This window comes from Caretta caretta, chromosome 1, assembly GCF_965140235.1.
Source record: "Caretta caretta isolate rCarCar2 chromosome 1, rCarCar1.hap1, whole genome shotgun sequence".
In the NCBI taxonomy this organism is placed as follows: domain Eukaryota; kingdom Metazoa; phylum Chordata; order Testudines; family Cheloniidae; genus Caretta; species Caretta caretta.
In genome coordinates, this window is record NC_134206.1 from 267,678,520 (window position 1) to 267,694,513 (window position 15,994).

General features: G+C 45.2%; 1 protein-coding gene across 10 annotated transcripts in view; it reads left to right on the forward strand.

Moving 5' to 3' along the window:
• ANKS1B (ankyrin repeat and sterile alpha motif domain containing 1B) overlaps positions 1-15,994 on the forward strand; it is a 770,082-nt gene that overhangs the window by 91,583 nt on the left and 662,505 nt on the right. For all 10 annotated transcript variants that reach the window (XM_048835480.2, XM_048835488.2, XM_048835486.2 and 7 more), the window contains exon 2: positions 11,926-12,006. In XM_048835480.2, coding sequence (XP_048691437.2) covers positions 11,926-12,006 — 81 coding nt within the window. The remainder of the gene's footprint in view (positions 1-11,925; positions 12,007-15,994) is intronic.

A 15,994-nucleotide genomic window follows, 5' to 3' on the forward strand; every position in this document is an offset into this window, starting at 1 on the left:
GGTCCTTGTTTGGGTCCTTTCCACAAGGGTGAATGAAGTGACTGTCTCTAAATAACAAATAAAAGCAATGAAAAAACTGCTATTCACTGTGGGCTAAACAATTTCTTTCATACTTTTATCTCCAGTATGACCTATACAATGTATTCATAGTTGGAAGTACATTGAATTTGATTCTGCTGTAACTCATAAAGGAATTGAGCAACTTGGTGAGAATAGTGAGTTAGTAAGAGTGTAAGTCATGTGTCAGTAAAATGCTGCAAACATCAACATACCCATGTGAAACACACAGGACTGGTTGTGATCATGATTTTCAAGGTGACACAACATCTTTCAGTGAAACTGTAAAAGCTTTAGCAGTCAACTGAGAATGAAACATGGTGAAAGACACAGCTTGAAATCCAGTTCCATTCTACTCGTACCAAATGACAGTCTCTGAAATATTTGGACATTGTGAAGATTAGATTAGTGCCAGAGTTGAGAATGCCAACTTGAAAACTGTCATGACATTGAAGGACGTGGGCACTTTCATTATTTTATCACTTATCTCTGAGAATTCATTTACTGTCCACATTTTAATACTACCTCTTTCCCTGTAAGTGTACCTGTCCAAGCATAGGGCCTTATGTGGACCTAGATCTCTCTTGAATGCTAGCTGTGAGGTCCAGCTAACATGAGAGAGGACATATTATGATCTCATTGTTGTCATGATCCCCTGCACACTACAGGGAAGTGTACACTGCTTTTTTTTGTATTTTGGTGTAGGTTCATAGATTATAAAACCAGAAGAGACCATTATGGTAATCTAGTCTGCCTGCTGGAAAGCACAGGCTTCTCTGAATTAATTCCCATTTGAATGAGAGCATATCTTTTAGAAAAAACATCCAATCATAACTTAAAATTTTCCAGTAATTAAGAATCTATCAGAACATTTGGTAAGTTGTTCCAATATTTAATTACCCTCACTGTTAACATTTTGCACTTTATTTTATTGTAGTCTAAATTTGTCTAGCTTCAACGTTCAACAGTTAGTTCTTGTCTGCCCGATTGAAGAGCTCTCTATTATCAAATTTCTGTTCCTCATGTAGGAATTTATAGATTGTGATCAAGTCACCACTTAGCTTTCTTTTTGATAAGCTACATAGATTGAGCTCCTTGGATCTTTAACAGTAAGGCATGTTTTCCAGTCCTTTAATCATTCTTAAGACACTTCTCTGAACCTTCATCAGTTTTTCAACATCCTTCTTGAAGTGTGGACACCAGAAATGGACACCATTTTCCAATAGCAGGTGTACTGGTGCCAAATATAGAGGTAATATAACCTCTGTACTCCTACTCAATATACCCATGTTTATACATCCAAGGATCACATTAGACTTTTTGGCTACTGCATCACACTGAGAGCACATGTTCAGCTGATGATTATCCACCATGACCCACAAGTCTTTTTCAGAGATACTGCTTCCCAAAATAGTCTCCCATCCTGAAAGTATGTCCTGCATTCTTTGTTTCTAGATGTCTGACTTTACATTTGGCCCTGTTGAAATGACAATACAATGTAATAATATAAACAGAATAATTCCCCCTCAACAACATTTAGTCATTTTGTTCTTCACAGGAACTCTCTGCTCAGCCATCCAGTCCTCCCAATGCACCTCATAGTTCAAGGGGAAAATTTTGCCCTTTGTACAGATAGTAGCTAAAATTTGCAGTACTATACACCACAACCATAACTGTCCCCCTAGGAATGCCAGCCTCTCATCATTGTGTTCACCAAACTACCCACTCCCGTCACACCGAATTACTACCCAAAGCACATACAACTACTAGAGTTGGGCGAAGTTAGTATGGTTAAGGGGTTTCTGTAGAGGGGAAAGTTGAGGGGGACAAATTCAAGCTGTGATATATGGTCTGTACTGTATGGTAGGTTGTGGTAATGGTAATTACTCCTGGGAGAATTCTGCACCACTGCGCATGTACAGAATTTGTGTCCCCTGCAGATTTCTTTGCTTCCCTGAAGAAAAATGACTTTCTGATGGGGAAGAAAAGGGAAGACACAAGAGCGGTCATATGACCCTCCCCAGCAGTATGTTTTGGGTGCCCAGGACAGCTGGCAGAGATGTAAATCACTGTGGGCCAAGGGGCTGGACTGGGGAAGACCTGGCTGGTGCCTCTTATCCTGTGCTGGGCTCAGCTGCTATTCCCATCTGGGCTGGGGAGGATGGGACTTCCTCTTCCCCTGGCTGCATGGCATCCAGGGTTGTGTCAGACCCACCCCCAGATTTCTGCCCCTGGCTGTAGGAAGCTCTGCAAACTGCTCCCGTGCACTTCCTGTGTCCATCACTCCTCAGCTGCAGGGGGAGAGATCACTGTACAGGGAGCTGCTTCCCTATACACCCAACCCCCATGCATCCAGACCCCCTCATACCCAGACCCTTCTGCTGAGCCTCACTCCCCCTGCACCCAGAACTCCTCCTGACAAGCCCCACTCCCCCTGTACCTGGATCACCCCATTGAGCCACCTGCACCTGGATCCCAACCCTAAGAAGCCCCAACCCGCTGCACCTGGATCCCCACCCCACTAAGCCCCAGTCCCCAACATCTGGAGTCCCCCACTGAGCTCCCAATACCGAGACCCCCCTGCCAAGCTCTATCCCCCCACACCCATACCCACCCACTGAGCCCCAACCACCTTCACCTGGACCCCCCTGCAGAGTCCCATTACCATTGCACGCAGAACTCCACAACAAGCCCTTGTGCATCCAGATCCCCCCCGCATCCAGATCGCCCACTGAGCTGCCCACACCCAGATTGCCCCATACAGAACCCTCTCAACCCAGACCTGAATCCCCACTCACAAAGTCCCTCCACACTTGGATCCTGCCTTGCTGAGCCTGCATGCCCACACATGGTGCACCTGGCATGGAGGGGCAGGGCCCCCCATGGGGTGTTTCTGGGGCAGGCCCAGTCCTTGTGGTGTGTCAGGTTTGTATGCAGGCTCACCTCTGAGTCTGTGTCACTGGGGGGAGCTGCACAATGATTTCCCACCTCTATACAGCCAGTGGTCTGTGCTCCCCAATGCCATGCTAGAGCCTCCACATTTATTTGAGAAATGAATTTTGCAGAATTTTAAAATACTGTGAACAGAATTTATAATTTTTTGGTGCAGAATTTTTAATTTTTTGGCATAGAATGCCCTCAGGAGTATGGCAAGGTTCAGGCCTGTGTGTGGAGGAGTATAGGCTATGTAGTGTTAGGTGGTTTAACGTCTAATTTCCTTGCTTTTGTGTTAGGTATGTTGCATGTGTAGCAATACTTATTTCACAATGAAGATTTTCTGGTGTATTAATATGTTCAGGATTTGTGATATGGCTCAGTTAACATTGTAAAATCAGCTTTAACTTTTGGAATTTCCTATCTCAAATGTTTTTCTTGCAATTTTAACATTCTAGAAATGCTACATTGATGGGTTTTGTTGTTGCTGTTCATTTTAATTTAACTTATTCAGACTTTAAAAAAGTTTTTTTGGTTAATATTTTCCATCTGCTTAAAAAGGTCAATTTTGTCTACACTGAGAGTAAATGCCACCAAAAGTCTTCATGTTTCTGCCAATGCAGTTGAAGCAGCACAAGAAACATAATTAAGTTCCTTTGTGCTTCTCTTCAGGAAATAGTTAATAGAAGAAATTAATTGTTGGATTCAATTACATAGTTTTTATTCAGCATCAATTTAAGCTTTACTTCCTTGAAAAAAGTAAAGTCTTCAAAAAGGAAATTTGCTTCATAAAATAAAACTACAATTTCATTATATTTTTAAAAGTATTAGGACAGGCTCAATAAATTTCATAAAACTCACTCTTACATTAGCTAACAGCAAGATTTCCCAGACTTTACTAATGTTTATAAAACCCTGTGAAAAGTTTCTGTTTGCTAAATGCACAGAAGAAATTTGGAATAGCAAGTTTGAGTGGTATTAAATACAAAATCACTTAAAGACTCATTTTTCTGTTAAGGAATATTCTTTCCTAGAGACTGAATGGTAACTTGATTTGTTTCACATTCCCTTTAGAGACAAAGAGTTGTCTTCCATAAGACATAAACTATTAAATGCATCTCATATATAGGTATCCACTGGTCTTGTCACTACTCATGGGTTAAACTTGCTAATCTCACAAGGAAGGCAATTTATGCTCCTCCCCTTCCTTCTTTGAAATAGGACTTCCTCTGTGGGACTGCTGCAGCACTGCACTCCTGCACCATATACTCTAACTCTGAGAGCTGCTTTAAACTAACTACTAGACACAACAGAGAGCTTTAGAGTGTGAGAATTTCCACTCACAAACTGCTGGAAACCTCAAATGAATTAGATTTCCAGTAATTGGAGCCTTTCGACTTTCCTTTTAGGGCAAACTGAGGATCCCCTGTGCTGAATCTGCACTAATTCTGGCTCCCTCAGTGTCCATGAATGTCAGTGTCCATGCAGTACAGCCTAAACCAGCCTGTCATGTCACCACAGTTCCCTTGGGCTTCCTTCAGCAACATAGCAGAGTGGTCTGACCAATAGCGGCAGCTGGCCTGTGTCAGTAGACTACATTCTTTCTGTCTCCCTCCAACAGTGTGGCTCAGCCAAACCCACTATGTTATCACATCTTCCATAGGCTTTGCATAGGAGTGTAGCAAAAGTAGTCTAGCCCATCACACTAGCCTACCTGTGCTAGTAGACCTTCTGTATCCCACCACTTCCATAAAGTTTGGGTCTGTGAGTTTGTCAGTGCAGCCTGCCATTTGACCACTCCTTTCACTGGCTTTTCTCAGCAGCAAAGCAAATCAATCTAGCCCAGGGGCAGGCAAAGTTTTTGACCTGAGGGCCACACAAAATTGTATGGAGGGCCAGTTAGGGGAGGTTATGCCCAGCCCCCATCCTCTATCCAACCCCCCCCCCCCAGCTTCTCGCCCTCTGATGCCCCACCCCCAGGACTCCTGCCCCATCCACCCCTCCCTGTCCCCTGATTGCCCCCCGCCAGCCCATCCAACCTCTTCTCTCATTCCTGACTGTCTCCCCGGGACCCCTGCCCCACCCAACCACCCCTTCTCCCTGACTGCCCCTGGAACCCTGCTCCTGACTGCCCCCTGCTGCCCCATCCAACCCCCCTCTCCTTCCTGACTGACCCCCAGGACCCCTGCCCCCATTCAACCCCCCCCCGTTCCCCACCCTCTGACCATCCCGACCCCTATCCACACCTCCGCCCCCTGACCACCACCCCGAATTCCCCTGTCCTCTATCCAACCCCCCTTGCTCCCTGCCCCCTTACCGCGCTGCCTGGAGCACCGGTGGCTAGCGGCGCTTCAGCCGCACTGCCCAGAGCAGCAGGACAGGCAGCTGCACTGCTTGGCTGGAGCCAGCCACCACTGTGCAGCACAGAGCACCGGGTCAGGCAGCGGCTCTGCCGCCCCGCAGCCCAGAGCATTGCGCTGGTGGTGCAGTGAGCTGAGGCTGCGGGGGAGGGGAAACAGCAGGGGAGGGCCCAGGTTCTAGCCTCCTGGGCCAGGAGCTCAGGGGCCAGGCAGGAGGGTCCCACGGGCTGGATGTGGCAGTGCAGAAGAGAGGTCTAATATCTCATGCCACCATCATGCCAGTAGACAATACAAATGGCTTTAATCCTGTAGCAGTACGTCAGTATTAAGGGAGAAAAGTGGCCCAGATATGACATAGTTGTACAGCCACTGTAGCATGTCTATCTGAGCAAGGGAAGGTTCTCAAACACCACTGCTACTGCCCAGCAATTCTAGTCTCTCGGTCTTAACCTCTCCTTTGTCAGAAGATGTTCCTCTCTTAGTTCAAGGTGTGCATTGTGTTAGCAGCAAACTGCTGTAGACGTAGAGGAGTCTAAAATCTCATTAGAATGTTAGTCAAGACAAAGACCCCAAGGATTTTTAACATCTTGTCCTTAAAGAGCCTTCCACCCATGAGGCAGGACAAGTAGGAGTTTCTCCCAAATATTTCATGCCTTCCGCAACTAGTCAAAAATCCTATGGGAAACATGAAGGTCAACAGGCTTGAATCCAAGCTAATTCCTTATAGAATATAATTCTATTTTTAAGAGAACCTTTCACCAAAAGGGGAAGGAATCTATTGCAGATTTTTTGAACTGCTGCATTATTTTCAATATTACTTTTTAGAAGACCAAAGATAAATCAATAAATCAATAAATAATAGCATTTGGAATGAACAAGTTGTAACCATTTTCCTTTTTTCTCAGAAGTGATCCTGATAGCACAGGGGAAGAAGAGAAAATGTATATTTCAGAGATGCCAGCCGTCTCTAATTTTCCATAATCCCTGGTATTGCTCAATCACTGCCCTATGTGGACCTTGCTGGACTATGTTAACATCCTCTAAGTACCTCAAGTATGCCTCCAAGGTCCACAAGGGGCAGTTAGAGCACAACATGCATCCTGTGGCTAGTGAAACCAGCACCCCAAGCCACACTGACAATTGCCACGGCTTGCTTCCTGTCAGACCCTCACTGTGCAGTCTGCAGGGGAGGAGAAACCTGAGGGGCAGGAGGAGGCAGTGGCAGAGGAGGAGAGTGAAAACATGAGAGATGAGAGAGAAAAGGAGTAGGATCATCCCAGGAAAGTGGCCAAGGCCCAAAACTAGTCAAAGTAATTAAGGTCCCTTGGTGGCGTAGGAGAGAGGCTTTCCCAGGGCCGATCCTCCCCTTCTCTCTTTTTAGGGGTGGGGGTCAGGGGCACAATGCGGGAGGGCGCGCAGACTCCCCCTCCTTGGCAACATACAGGGAGGGGAGGGGAGAGGAGCGGGTAGAAATCCTGGTTTCTCCAGGGGCAGGGGAAGTGAAAGAGGAGGGGACTGGGGCAGAGAGGTCCTGTTTTCTGCAGGGGGAAGGAAGGGGAGGAGGCGGGGGGAGAGAGAGAGAGAGGTCCAAGCCACCTCCCTAATTCCTCCCTAATTGTTTTCTTAAACAGCCCAAAAGTCTCAGAGCGAGGTTATCATCTCTGACATCTACATTGCTGAAAATGTATTTAAAGAAAGGGTCTCTCCACATAGTCTAGTATAGTGGTTCTCAAACTTATTTGATCATGTCCCCCTTCTTTGTGTCTGTAGTCGTTTACATCCCCACCCCACTCCTGCCACATAAGTACATATACAGCTACCCAGCTCTGAAGGCAGAGTAGGGAACGGTGGTCGCTGTCTGGGCACCCAACTCTGAAGGCAGTGCCGCCACTAGCAGCACCACAGATGTAAGGGTAGCAATCCATACCATGCCACCCTTACTTCTCCGCTGCTGCTGGCAGCGGCGCTGCCTTCAGAGTTGGGTACCCAATCAGCAGCTGCTGTTCTCTGGTCTCCCAGCTCTGAAGGCACTTGGAGAGAGAGAGAGAGCAAGAGATGGTCTGAAACCTGACTTGAGAACCTGACCTTTTCAATCCAAAACCAGACTTTTTGATACAATTTCATTTCACAAAAATGTTTGAAAGGTTTTGTTTTGATTCCAATCCAGAACAAAAACATAATATGAAACCTCGAAATCATTGCAAAATGGAATTATTGTCCTCTGGTCAACTCTACTTTTGAAAAATTTAGCTATGGCCCTCGGTACACAGTCTGGGCTTAACAATATACGCCCTGATCCTACAAATAAGCATGTGCTTTACTTTAAGCATATGACTAATCCTATTGACTTCAATAGTTTTGTATTTTAAGTACATAGTTTGTACAATAGTTATGGATTTCATGTACTTAAAATACACATGTACTTAAATCTAAGGACATGTTTAAGTGTTTTCAGAATAAAGGCCTTAATAATTTTAGATTCAGCTGTATTTTGAATACATTCTTTCAGTGTTGCGTAAGAAAAACTAAAACAGTAAAATATTAAGTACTATATTAATAGCTGTAAAATACATTTTTAAGGGTATATTTGGCCTAATAAATGTGTTGATTTCACAGAAGAGAAATTAAATGGCAAGAATTTGTTTCTAAATGATTCCATCATTCATCAGTTGTCTCTAAAGCAAAGTAATAAGCAATTCAAGATAACTCTTAGAGAAAGTAATAAAGCAAAAAAGAGGAAAAGTTAGTATCCCATGAACAACTATTTATTGAATTGACACCTTAAAAATAAGGAATCAAATATGTTGAGATGAAAACGATTTTTGGTCTGGTTTTTTTCTACATAGCATTGAATTAGAGATACTCCGTCTTTTTTCTATTGAATGGAAACAATTTTTGTTCTTTGATTTGTCTGGAGGCTAAGCCTAAGTACAGCCATCAGTGACAAATTAGTGGATATGTCATCTTTAGAGGAAAGGAATTAGCATCTAATAATGTTTCTTTTGTCAATTTTTTAATATGCCAAAATGCCTTTCAATTCTTCCTTCTTCAGGAAGCTGAAATTAACTTTTTAATTGAAGGGTCCAGAGATAAAGGTGACTCTTACAGCTGCAAGTTGCTCTCATGACATATTGAGTAACATTTTCAAAGTGGCTGGAGTTCCTATTATTAGACACACAGTGAGAATCTCTGGGTAAAAAAGTATAGACATAGTGCTTGTATGTATAATGTTAGAACATAGGAAAATTGAAATACAGCTTTATAATTCTTGAAAGACACCAAGAAATAGATTTTGCTTCGTAATAACTTCCAAGAAGACATTTGAAGCCTGAACCTGCAAGGGGCTGAGTGTCCTCAATTTCTATTGATTTCAGTGGGAGGTGAGGTATTTAGCACTTCATAGAATCAAATTGTCCATAATGTACGGTGCCATTTATATAGAATGGCTATAATATTCTTCTTGGAAAAATACAATTATTTATAATTCTGAACTAACTAATCATTCAGGCACAAGTACTGAAAAAAGATTGAAATATGGAAATAGGTAATCTCTAGAGAACAAATACAGACCTTAATATAAGAGTATTTTTAAAAAATCTATTAGACACATCTGGCCATTTCTACAGCCATGTCTGGTGACTTTGGTCATAGCAAACTACAGTAAAAGCAGAATTTGTTTTTTTAACTGAATTGCTTCAGACCATTTTCTTTGAAAACACAGCACATAATTCCCTAAGGAAGTAAAGGAAGAATATTGTTTGTCTGTGAAGGCTGAAAATTATGTTCATACTCGGTATGAATCAGGACAGCTGCTTAATTCTCATAATTCCATGCACTGAAAGTTAAAACATTAATTTTTTAAAAGTCCATATTAGATAAAGTAATATAGTACTAAATGCTTCCACAATTTAAAGGGACATATTTTGAAATTTAATCAATTAAAAATGAATTGAAAGTACTTTCAGGTGCTGCATTGATTTTTGTAGTTTTACAATCATATTTTCCTACTTTAAAAAAAAGGTTCTTCTTCACGTCGATTCCAATTAGGTGTGCGCGCGCCGCGTGCATGGTTGTCGGATACTTTTTCCCTGAGCAGCTCCCGTCGGGTCAGCCAGGGAGCCCCCTGGAGTGGCGCCCTCATAGTGCTCAATATATGACCCTGCCAACCTGACCCCCCTTTGGTTCCTTCTTCCCATCCATGGTGGCTTGGATACCACTCGTCCACAAGGTTCTCCTCAAGAATCCTCCTCAAGGTTCCTCCTCAAGGTTCTCCTCAAGATTCTCCTCAAGATCCGCAGGGACAAGGCAGAGGTAATTCTGCTTGCTCCAGCGTGGCCGCGCCAACATTGGTATACCACACTTCTGGACATGTCAAGCAGCACCACAATTGCACTGCCACTCCTTCCCGATCTGATTAGACAGGACCACGGCCACCTGCTTTACCCAGACCTCCAGTCCCTGCACCTCACGGCATGGAAGCATGGTTAAACGCAAGGGAGCTCCAGTGCACGGAATCGGTGAGGGAGATGCTCCTTGGTAGCAGGAAACCTTCCACCAGGGCCACCTACCTGGCCAAATGGAAATGGTTTTCATGCTGTTGTAATCTCAGTCAAGTATCTCCACTCCAGGCATCTATATTGTTCATCCTGGACTACCTCCTACACCTGAAGTGGCAAGGCCTGACCGGATCGTCTATCCAGGTGCACCCTGTGGCCATCTCAGCATTCCACCCTGGAGAGTTGGGCTGTTCAGTCTTGACCAGTCCTATGGTGGGCCGTTTCCTTAAGGGCCTGGAATGCTTATACCCTCAGTTTTGCCCACCGGTACCGACTTGGGACCTCAATCTGGTCCTAGGTAGGTGATATTGGAGCCCCATTTGAGCTGCTTGCTACATGTTCCTGTCTGTATCTCTTGTGGAAGGTAGTCTTTCTGGTGGCAATCACATCGGCCAGGAGGGTATTGGAGCCCAAAGCATTAACCTCCAACCTCCCCGTACACAGTCTTCCAAAAGGACAGGTACAACTCAGGCCGCACCTAGCTTTTCTCCCCAAGGTAGTATCCCAATTCCACCTCCGCCAAGACATTTTTCTACCCATTTTCTTCCCCAAGCCTTATGCAAATGCACAGGAGCCGAAGTTTCACTCTTTAGATGTGCACAGGGCATTAGCATTCTACACTGAGTGCACAAAGTCAAATCAGCTGTTTGTTGCGGTCGTGGACTGGATGAAGGGGCTTCTAGTGTCCTCACAGTGCATCTCTTCCTGGATTATGGATTGTATCCATTCCTGCTATGACCTTGCCAAGGTTTCAGCCCTGGCTATAATGGCCCACTCGACAAGGGCTCAGGCCTCTTCCACCGCTTTCCTGGCCCAGATACCCATCCAAGAGATCTGCAGAGCAGCGACCTGGTCCTTGGTGCATACCTTTGCTACCCACTATGCCATCACACAGCATGCTAGAGATGATGCAGCTCCCAGTAGAGCAGTGCTCCAGTCAGTGATTCCTTAACTTCGATCCCACCCCCGTGGGAGTCACCTAATTGGAATCGATATGAACAATCACTCGAAGAAGAAAAAACAGTTACTCACCTTCTTGTAACTGTTGTTCTTCGAGAGGTGTTGTTCACGTCCATTCCAATACCCACCTTTCTTCCCCTCTGTCGGAGTATCTGGCAAGAAGGAACCAAAGGGGAGTTAGGTCGGCAGGGTCATATATTGAGCGCTACAAGGGCGCCACTCGAGGGGGCTTCCTGACCGACCCGACGGGAGCTGCTAAGGGAAAAAGTTTCTGATGACCGTGCATGCAGTGCGTGCACACCTAATTGGAATGGACGTGAACAACACCTCTCGAAGAACAACAGTTACAAGAAGGTGAATAACTGTCTTTTTTTTTGCCATGTTGTTTTGTGAATAACGGAGGTAATCAACAGGGTAACTGATTGTAAAGGACAAATAATGAAGCTGATGATACAAAAATTACTGTCAAATGCATAATGTTAGCATGCTTAATAAATAGAGAAAATATTTTTCACTGATCTTTCAGTTATATAATCTGAGCAGTTATTTGTCAAAACAAGAAGTACATATAATGGGCAGAATGTGATTTTTAAATTGACAGTATCTCTTTAAAGGAGGTTATTGGCAACAACTAATTTCACACTAATATAAAATAGGAGTAATTGAACTGAAGTCAACAAAGTTATACTGGTGAAAAACTGGTGTATATGTAATCACAATGTATCTCAATATATTCAGCAGAGAATTCCAAGTAACAGAACCTTATTGCTGGAAGAAGAGATCTGACTGAAATTATAAAATAGTCATTAATCGTTAAGAATTGCCCTACATGAAGTTCAAGATTGTTATAAGATAAACGTACGCAAAATGATTTTTATAAATGACTTTATCATCAATATGTCACTTTCCACATACAAGGCATTTCTAGATAATTTGTGCCCGATAAATTAGCCACTTACATTGCAGGATCTTTACATTCGTATTATAATTTTGCCTATCTTCAAACATTTTGGTTTGCCATTACAAACAGTAATTTTACAATTGTGTTTTATTTGCAGCATCTGGCGAGGCCCAAATATAAACTGCACAGACAGTTCGGGTTACACTGCTTTACACCATGCAGCTTTAAATGGACACAAGTAAGTGCCACGTGCCCAATATTTACGGCCATATTTCTCTGGGTAAATTTATAGCATGTAGCATAACACTGACTTCTTCTTTGAGTATTGTCCCTAAGGTTCCATTTCAGGTGTTCATGTACCCCATGTGACTTTGATCAGAGAATTTTGGTAGCAGTCCCCAGTGTTCCCTCTAATTTTTCCCATGTGTGGAATGAATTTTGTTATGTGCACCGATATGGAGGTGATGTGTGACACATCACCTCCATATTGGTGCACATAACTAAATTCATGTGGTGGGATGGGGCAGAAGATTGGGGTGTGGGGGGGCAGAGGGGGAGGGAGAGGGCTCCGGCTCGGGGTGTGGGCTCTCGGGTGAGGCCGTGGATGAGGTACTCAGGACTAGGGCAGAGAGTTGGGGGGTGGGACGGGTTGCAGGCTCTGGGGTGGGGCCAGGGATGAGGGGTTCAGGGGTGGGGCAAAGGGTTGGGGTGTGGCGGGGGTGAGGGCTCCAGCTGGAGGTGCAGGCTCTGGGGTGGAACTGGAGAATAGGGGTTTGGAGTGCACTGGGGCTCTCCGGGGCTATGGTGGGGAGAAAGGACTCCCCTTAGCTCTCTGTTCCCACAGCAGCACCTGGGCTCGGGGGGAGAAGCACCTCTCCCCCAGCTGCAGCAGGTCCAGGCTTAGCTGAGTTGGGGCCAAGGTAGGGGCGCCTGTCCCCCAGCCGCAGCAGGTTTGGGGCTGAGCTGAGTCAGGGCTGGGGGAGGGGGCAGGGCGCCATGGCAGTTCTGGGGCTTGGGGGAGGCATCTCTCCCCACCGCAGCCCTGAGCACCTGCGTGATGCTTAGTAAGTAGCTGCTCAGCCGTGCAGCTTAGAGGGAACTTAGGCAGTGCCCATTTGGTCTGCACCTGTACCCTAGCTAGCCTCATGCCCCATATCAAGTATATATAAGGCAGTGTCAGACGAACTGCCCTCAGTTCCTTCTCAATAGCTTCAGCCTCAGATGGAGCAACTTTCATTGTGCACTTCTTTACAAGTTTGCTTTTAGAGCTAGTTTTTTCCTATAATTTAGTAATTATATATTAGCCTCCTTAGTTTTATTTTTTGTTACTGTTTGCGGGGATTTTTTCCAAGACAACTTCCATCTCCCTCCCATGCCTCCCCTTGTTTGAAGTCACCCCCTCTAACTTGCTGAGGGGTTTCTCCTTCTTCTTTTGAAGGAAATTATTTTCCTTGCTTGGGTTATGCCTGGATCCCAAGGTTTTAAGAATTGCCTAAGTTACCAGGAGTGGGTATTACACCACCAACCAGGGACCTTCAAAGATCCAGTGTGGTTAATGGAAACTTTCTTGAGGCTGAAGGGTTGCTAGTGGCAGAATTCCACAGGGCCTTGACATCACACAGGTCGGACCCGAGAGAGACCTGGGAGGGCAACGTCAAGTCAGTAACATATACTCTAAGGGATCCACCCCCAGGGAAGTCCTCCAAGATGATTAGACTGACCACTAGACCATGGGAAATCCAGGGGGCAAGTTGGTTGGGCTCGGACATGAGACCACCAGTAAAACAACCAGTTATTTCAAGCAACTGAAATAGGACCTGCAGAACGGGGGGCTGGCCACTACTCCATGGCCGAGTTCACCCCAAGTTAGGAAAGATTCTGTCAGTGCCAGCCCAGTAACTTGCTAATCCTGGGGGCAGGCAGAGTACATCAAGAGAGATGCCATCTTATGGAATGTGAATACATCCAGGACTGGACTGCAGAAACCCACCTATTGAAAAGGATTCTCCCCAAGTTGATGGTGCCAGTGATGGTCCAGAGGAAGGGAATTCAAGGACTCTTGGACTCCACCTGTAGTCAGACAGTCGTCAGTGCACCAAGCCTCCTTAGTATGGGATGATGGTACTCATAAAGGTTTGATTCATCTATAGTGTATACATGGCAATGTGAAAGCTTACCGCAACCAATGTTTACAACTGACCACGGGGACACATACCAAGGTTATAACCGTAGCTCTGGCTGAGAAATTGGCCTACCCTATAATCATAGGCTGGGATTGGGCATTTTTGGCAAGTCATTAACAAACAGGCCCACCGAGTGAACAGGGGTCCAGATTGGTCATTGCAGAACGAACCCCAAAGCCTGGTAAACCTTGGAAAGTTGGAAGACCCTAAGGAGGGCACATCACAAGCAACAAGGTCATAAACCCTGTAGGGAAGTAAGAAAGGAAGAGGTAATCAACTTTCAGGGTAGGAGGTTTGTGGAGGAACAGAGGAGTGATCCTATACTTAGAGAAAAGGAGGCATTAGCGATTAAGTGGGCCATGGATTCCCTCAGGTATTTCCTGCTAGGCAGTCCCTTCTCCTTGATCATTGATCATGTTCCTCTATGCTGGCTCCATACTATGAAAGATCTGAACCTGCATATAATGTGGTGGTGTCTCATGCTACAGTCCAACGGCATCAGGGTGAAACACCAGGTGAGACAGGACCACATTAGAGTCAATTTTTTTTCTGCGGGAAATAGTAGACGGAGGTGACCTGCGTCAAGATTGTCCTTACAACTTGAGGAGTGGGATAGGTGAGCTGGCATGCCTTCACCTATTGAGGAGGAAGCTAACAAGTTCTTCAAAGAAGGAAGCCAATGAGCTCTTCTGGGTCCAGGCAGCACTAACCAGGCACACCTGCAGGGCTTACTTGGCCTTAAAAAAAGGAAAACCTGTCACAGAAAGGGGTGACAACTAGGGGAAGACTCAGAGACTGCTGGTTCTTCTTTGAGTGATTGCTCATGTCCATTCCATTGTAGGTGTGTGTGCTCATCACATGCACTGGCGCTGGAAGTTTTTTCCCTCAGTGGTATCTGTAGCTACCAAAAGGAGGAGGGGTGTTTCAGGATGGACTCTAACCCTGATCAGGACAATAAAAAGTCTACCAACAAGCTGGGCCCCAAAAGGTGAATGAGAAACTGCCCAAGAGACTGAGCACTCTTTTTTTTCCTTTTTCCTTTCTTTACTTTGATCCCCTCATCCTTGGGGAAGGGGGAAAGACCTTTATTTTGTCTAGCTTTACTCTTGTATACCCCAAGCAAGGGAAGGACTCTGTGAGTGTCAGAGAAGGGAAGCAATCCAAACTGTGGTCTGGTGGGAACTCAAGGGGTCTCCACCGACCACAGCTCTGCTCACAGGACTCACTCGGCTACAGCCTCTAGACTTGTTACAAGTATGGGGAGCTGTAGTGAGTGCCCACAAGTGGTAGCTGGCCAGGACAAGAATGTCAGGCAGCATTGGAGGAACAGACACAAGGAGCTTTTGCCAAAGGCCCAATGATGGGTCTCGGTGGGTGACTCCATTTTGTTTCTTTGCTCCAGACGCGAGTTTGGTTGGAGAAGAAATTTGGGCTGGACCCCCACAGGTACTATGCATTGTGTGTATCATGTGAAAAAGTTCTGGGGGTGCTCCTGCCCTTATCTGGGGTCTTCCAGAATTAGACCTCTTTGCCACTGCCTCAGTAGGAAGTGTTGGAAATTTTGTTCAAGAGGGGGCTTGGGTCATCACCCAAAGGGCTAGTCTATACTAGAAGCACTCCATCGGTGCAGCTGCACTACTTTCATTTGTCTGGTGAAGACACTCTATGCTGACAGGAGAGAGCTCTCCTTTGGTATAATTACTCCACCTTCACTAGACGCAGAAGCTATGTTGTCAGGAGAGCCTCTCCCACCGACATAGCAAAGATGTGCACAGTGCTTAGGTTGCTGTAACTTGTGTCTCTCAGTGAGGTGGCTTTTTCACACCTCTGAGCTATGTAAGTTATATTGATTAAGTGGTAGTGTAGACATGGCCAGACTCTGTTAGAGTTCATTTAGAGGTAATTACAGCTTTCCATTCTGTGGTCAAAGGACTCTCAATCTTTGCTCACCCTACCACTTCTTGATTTACCAAACCTTCATCAAACCTTTTACTACATCTTAGACAACTGACCCTGACATGGGATTTAAGCTTGTTCCTCAGT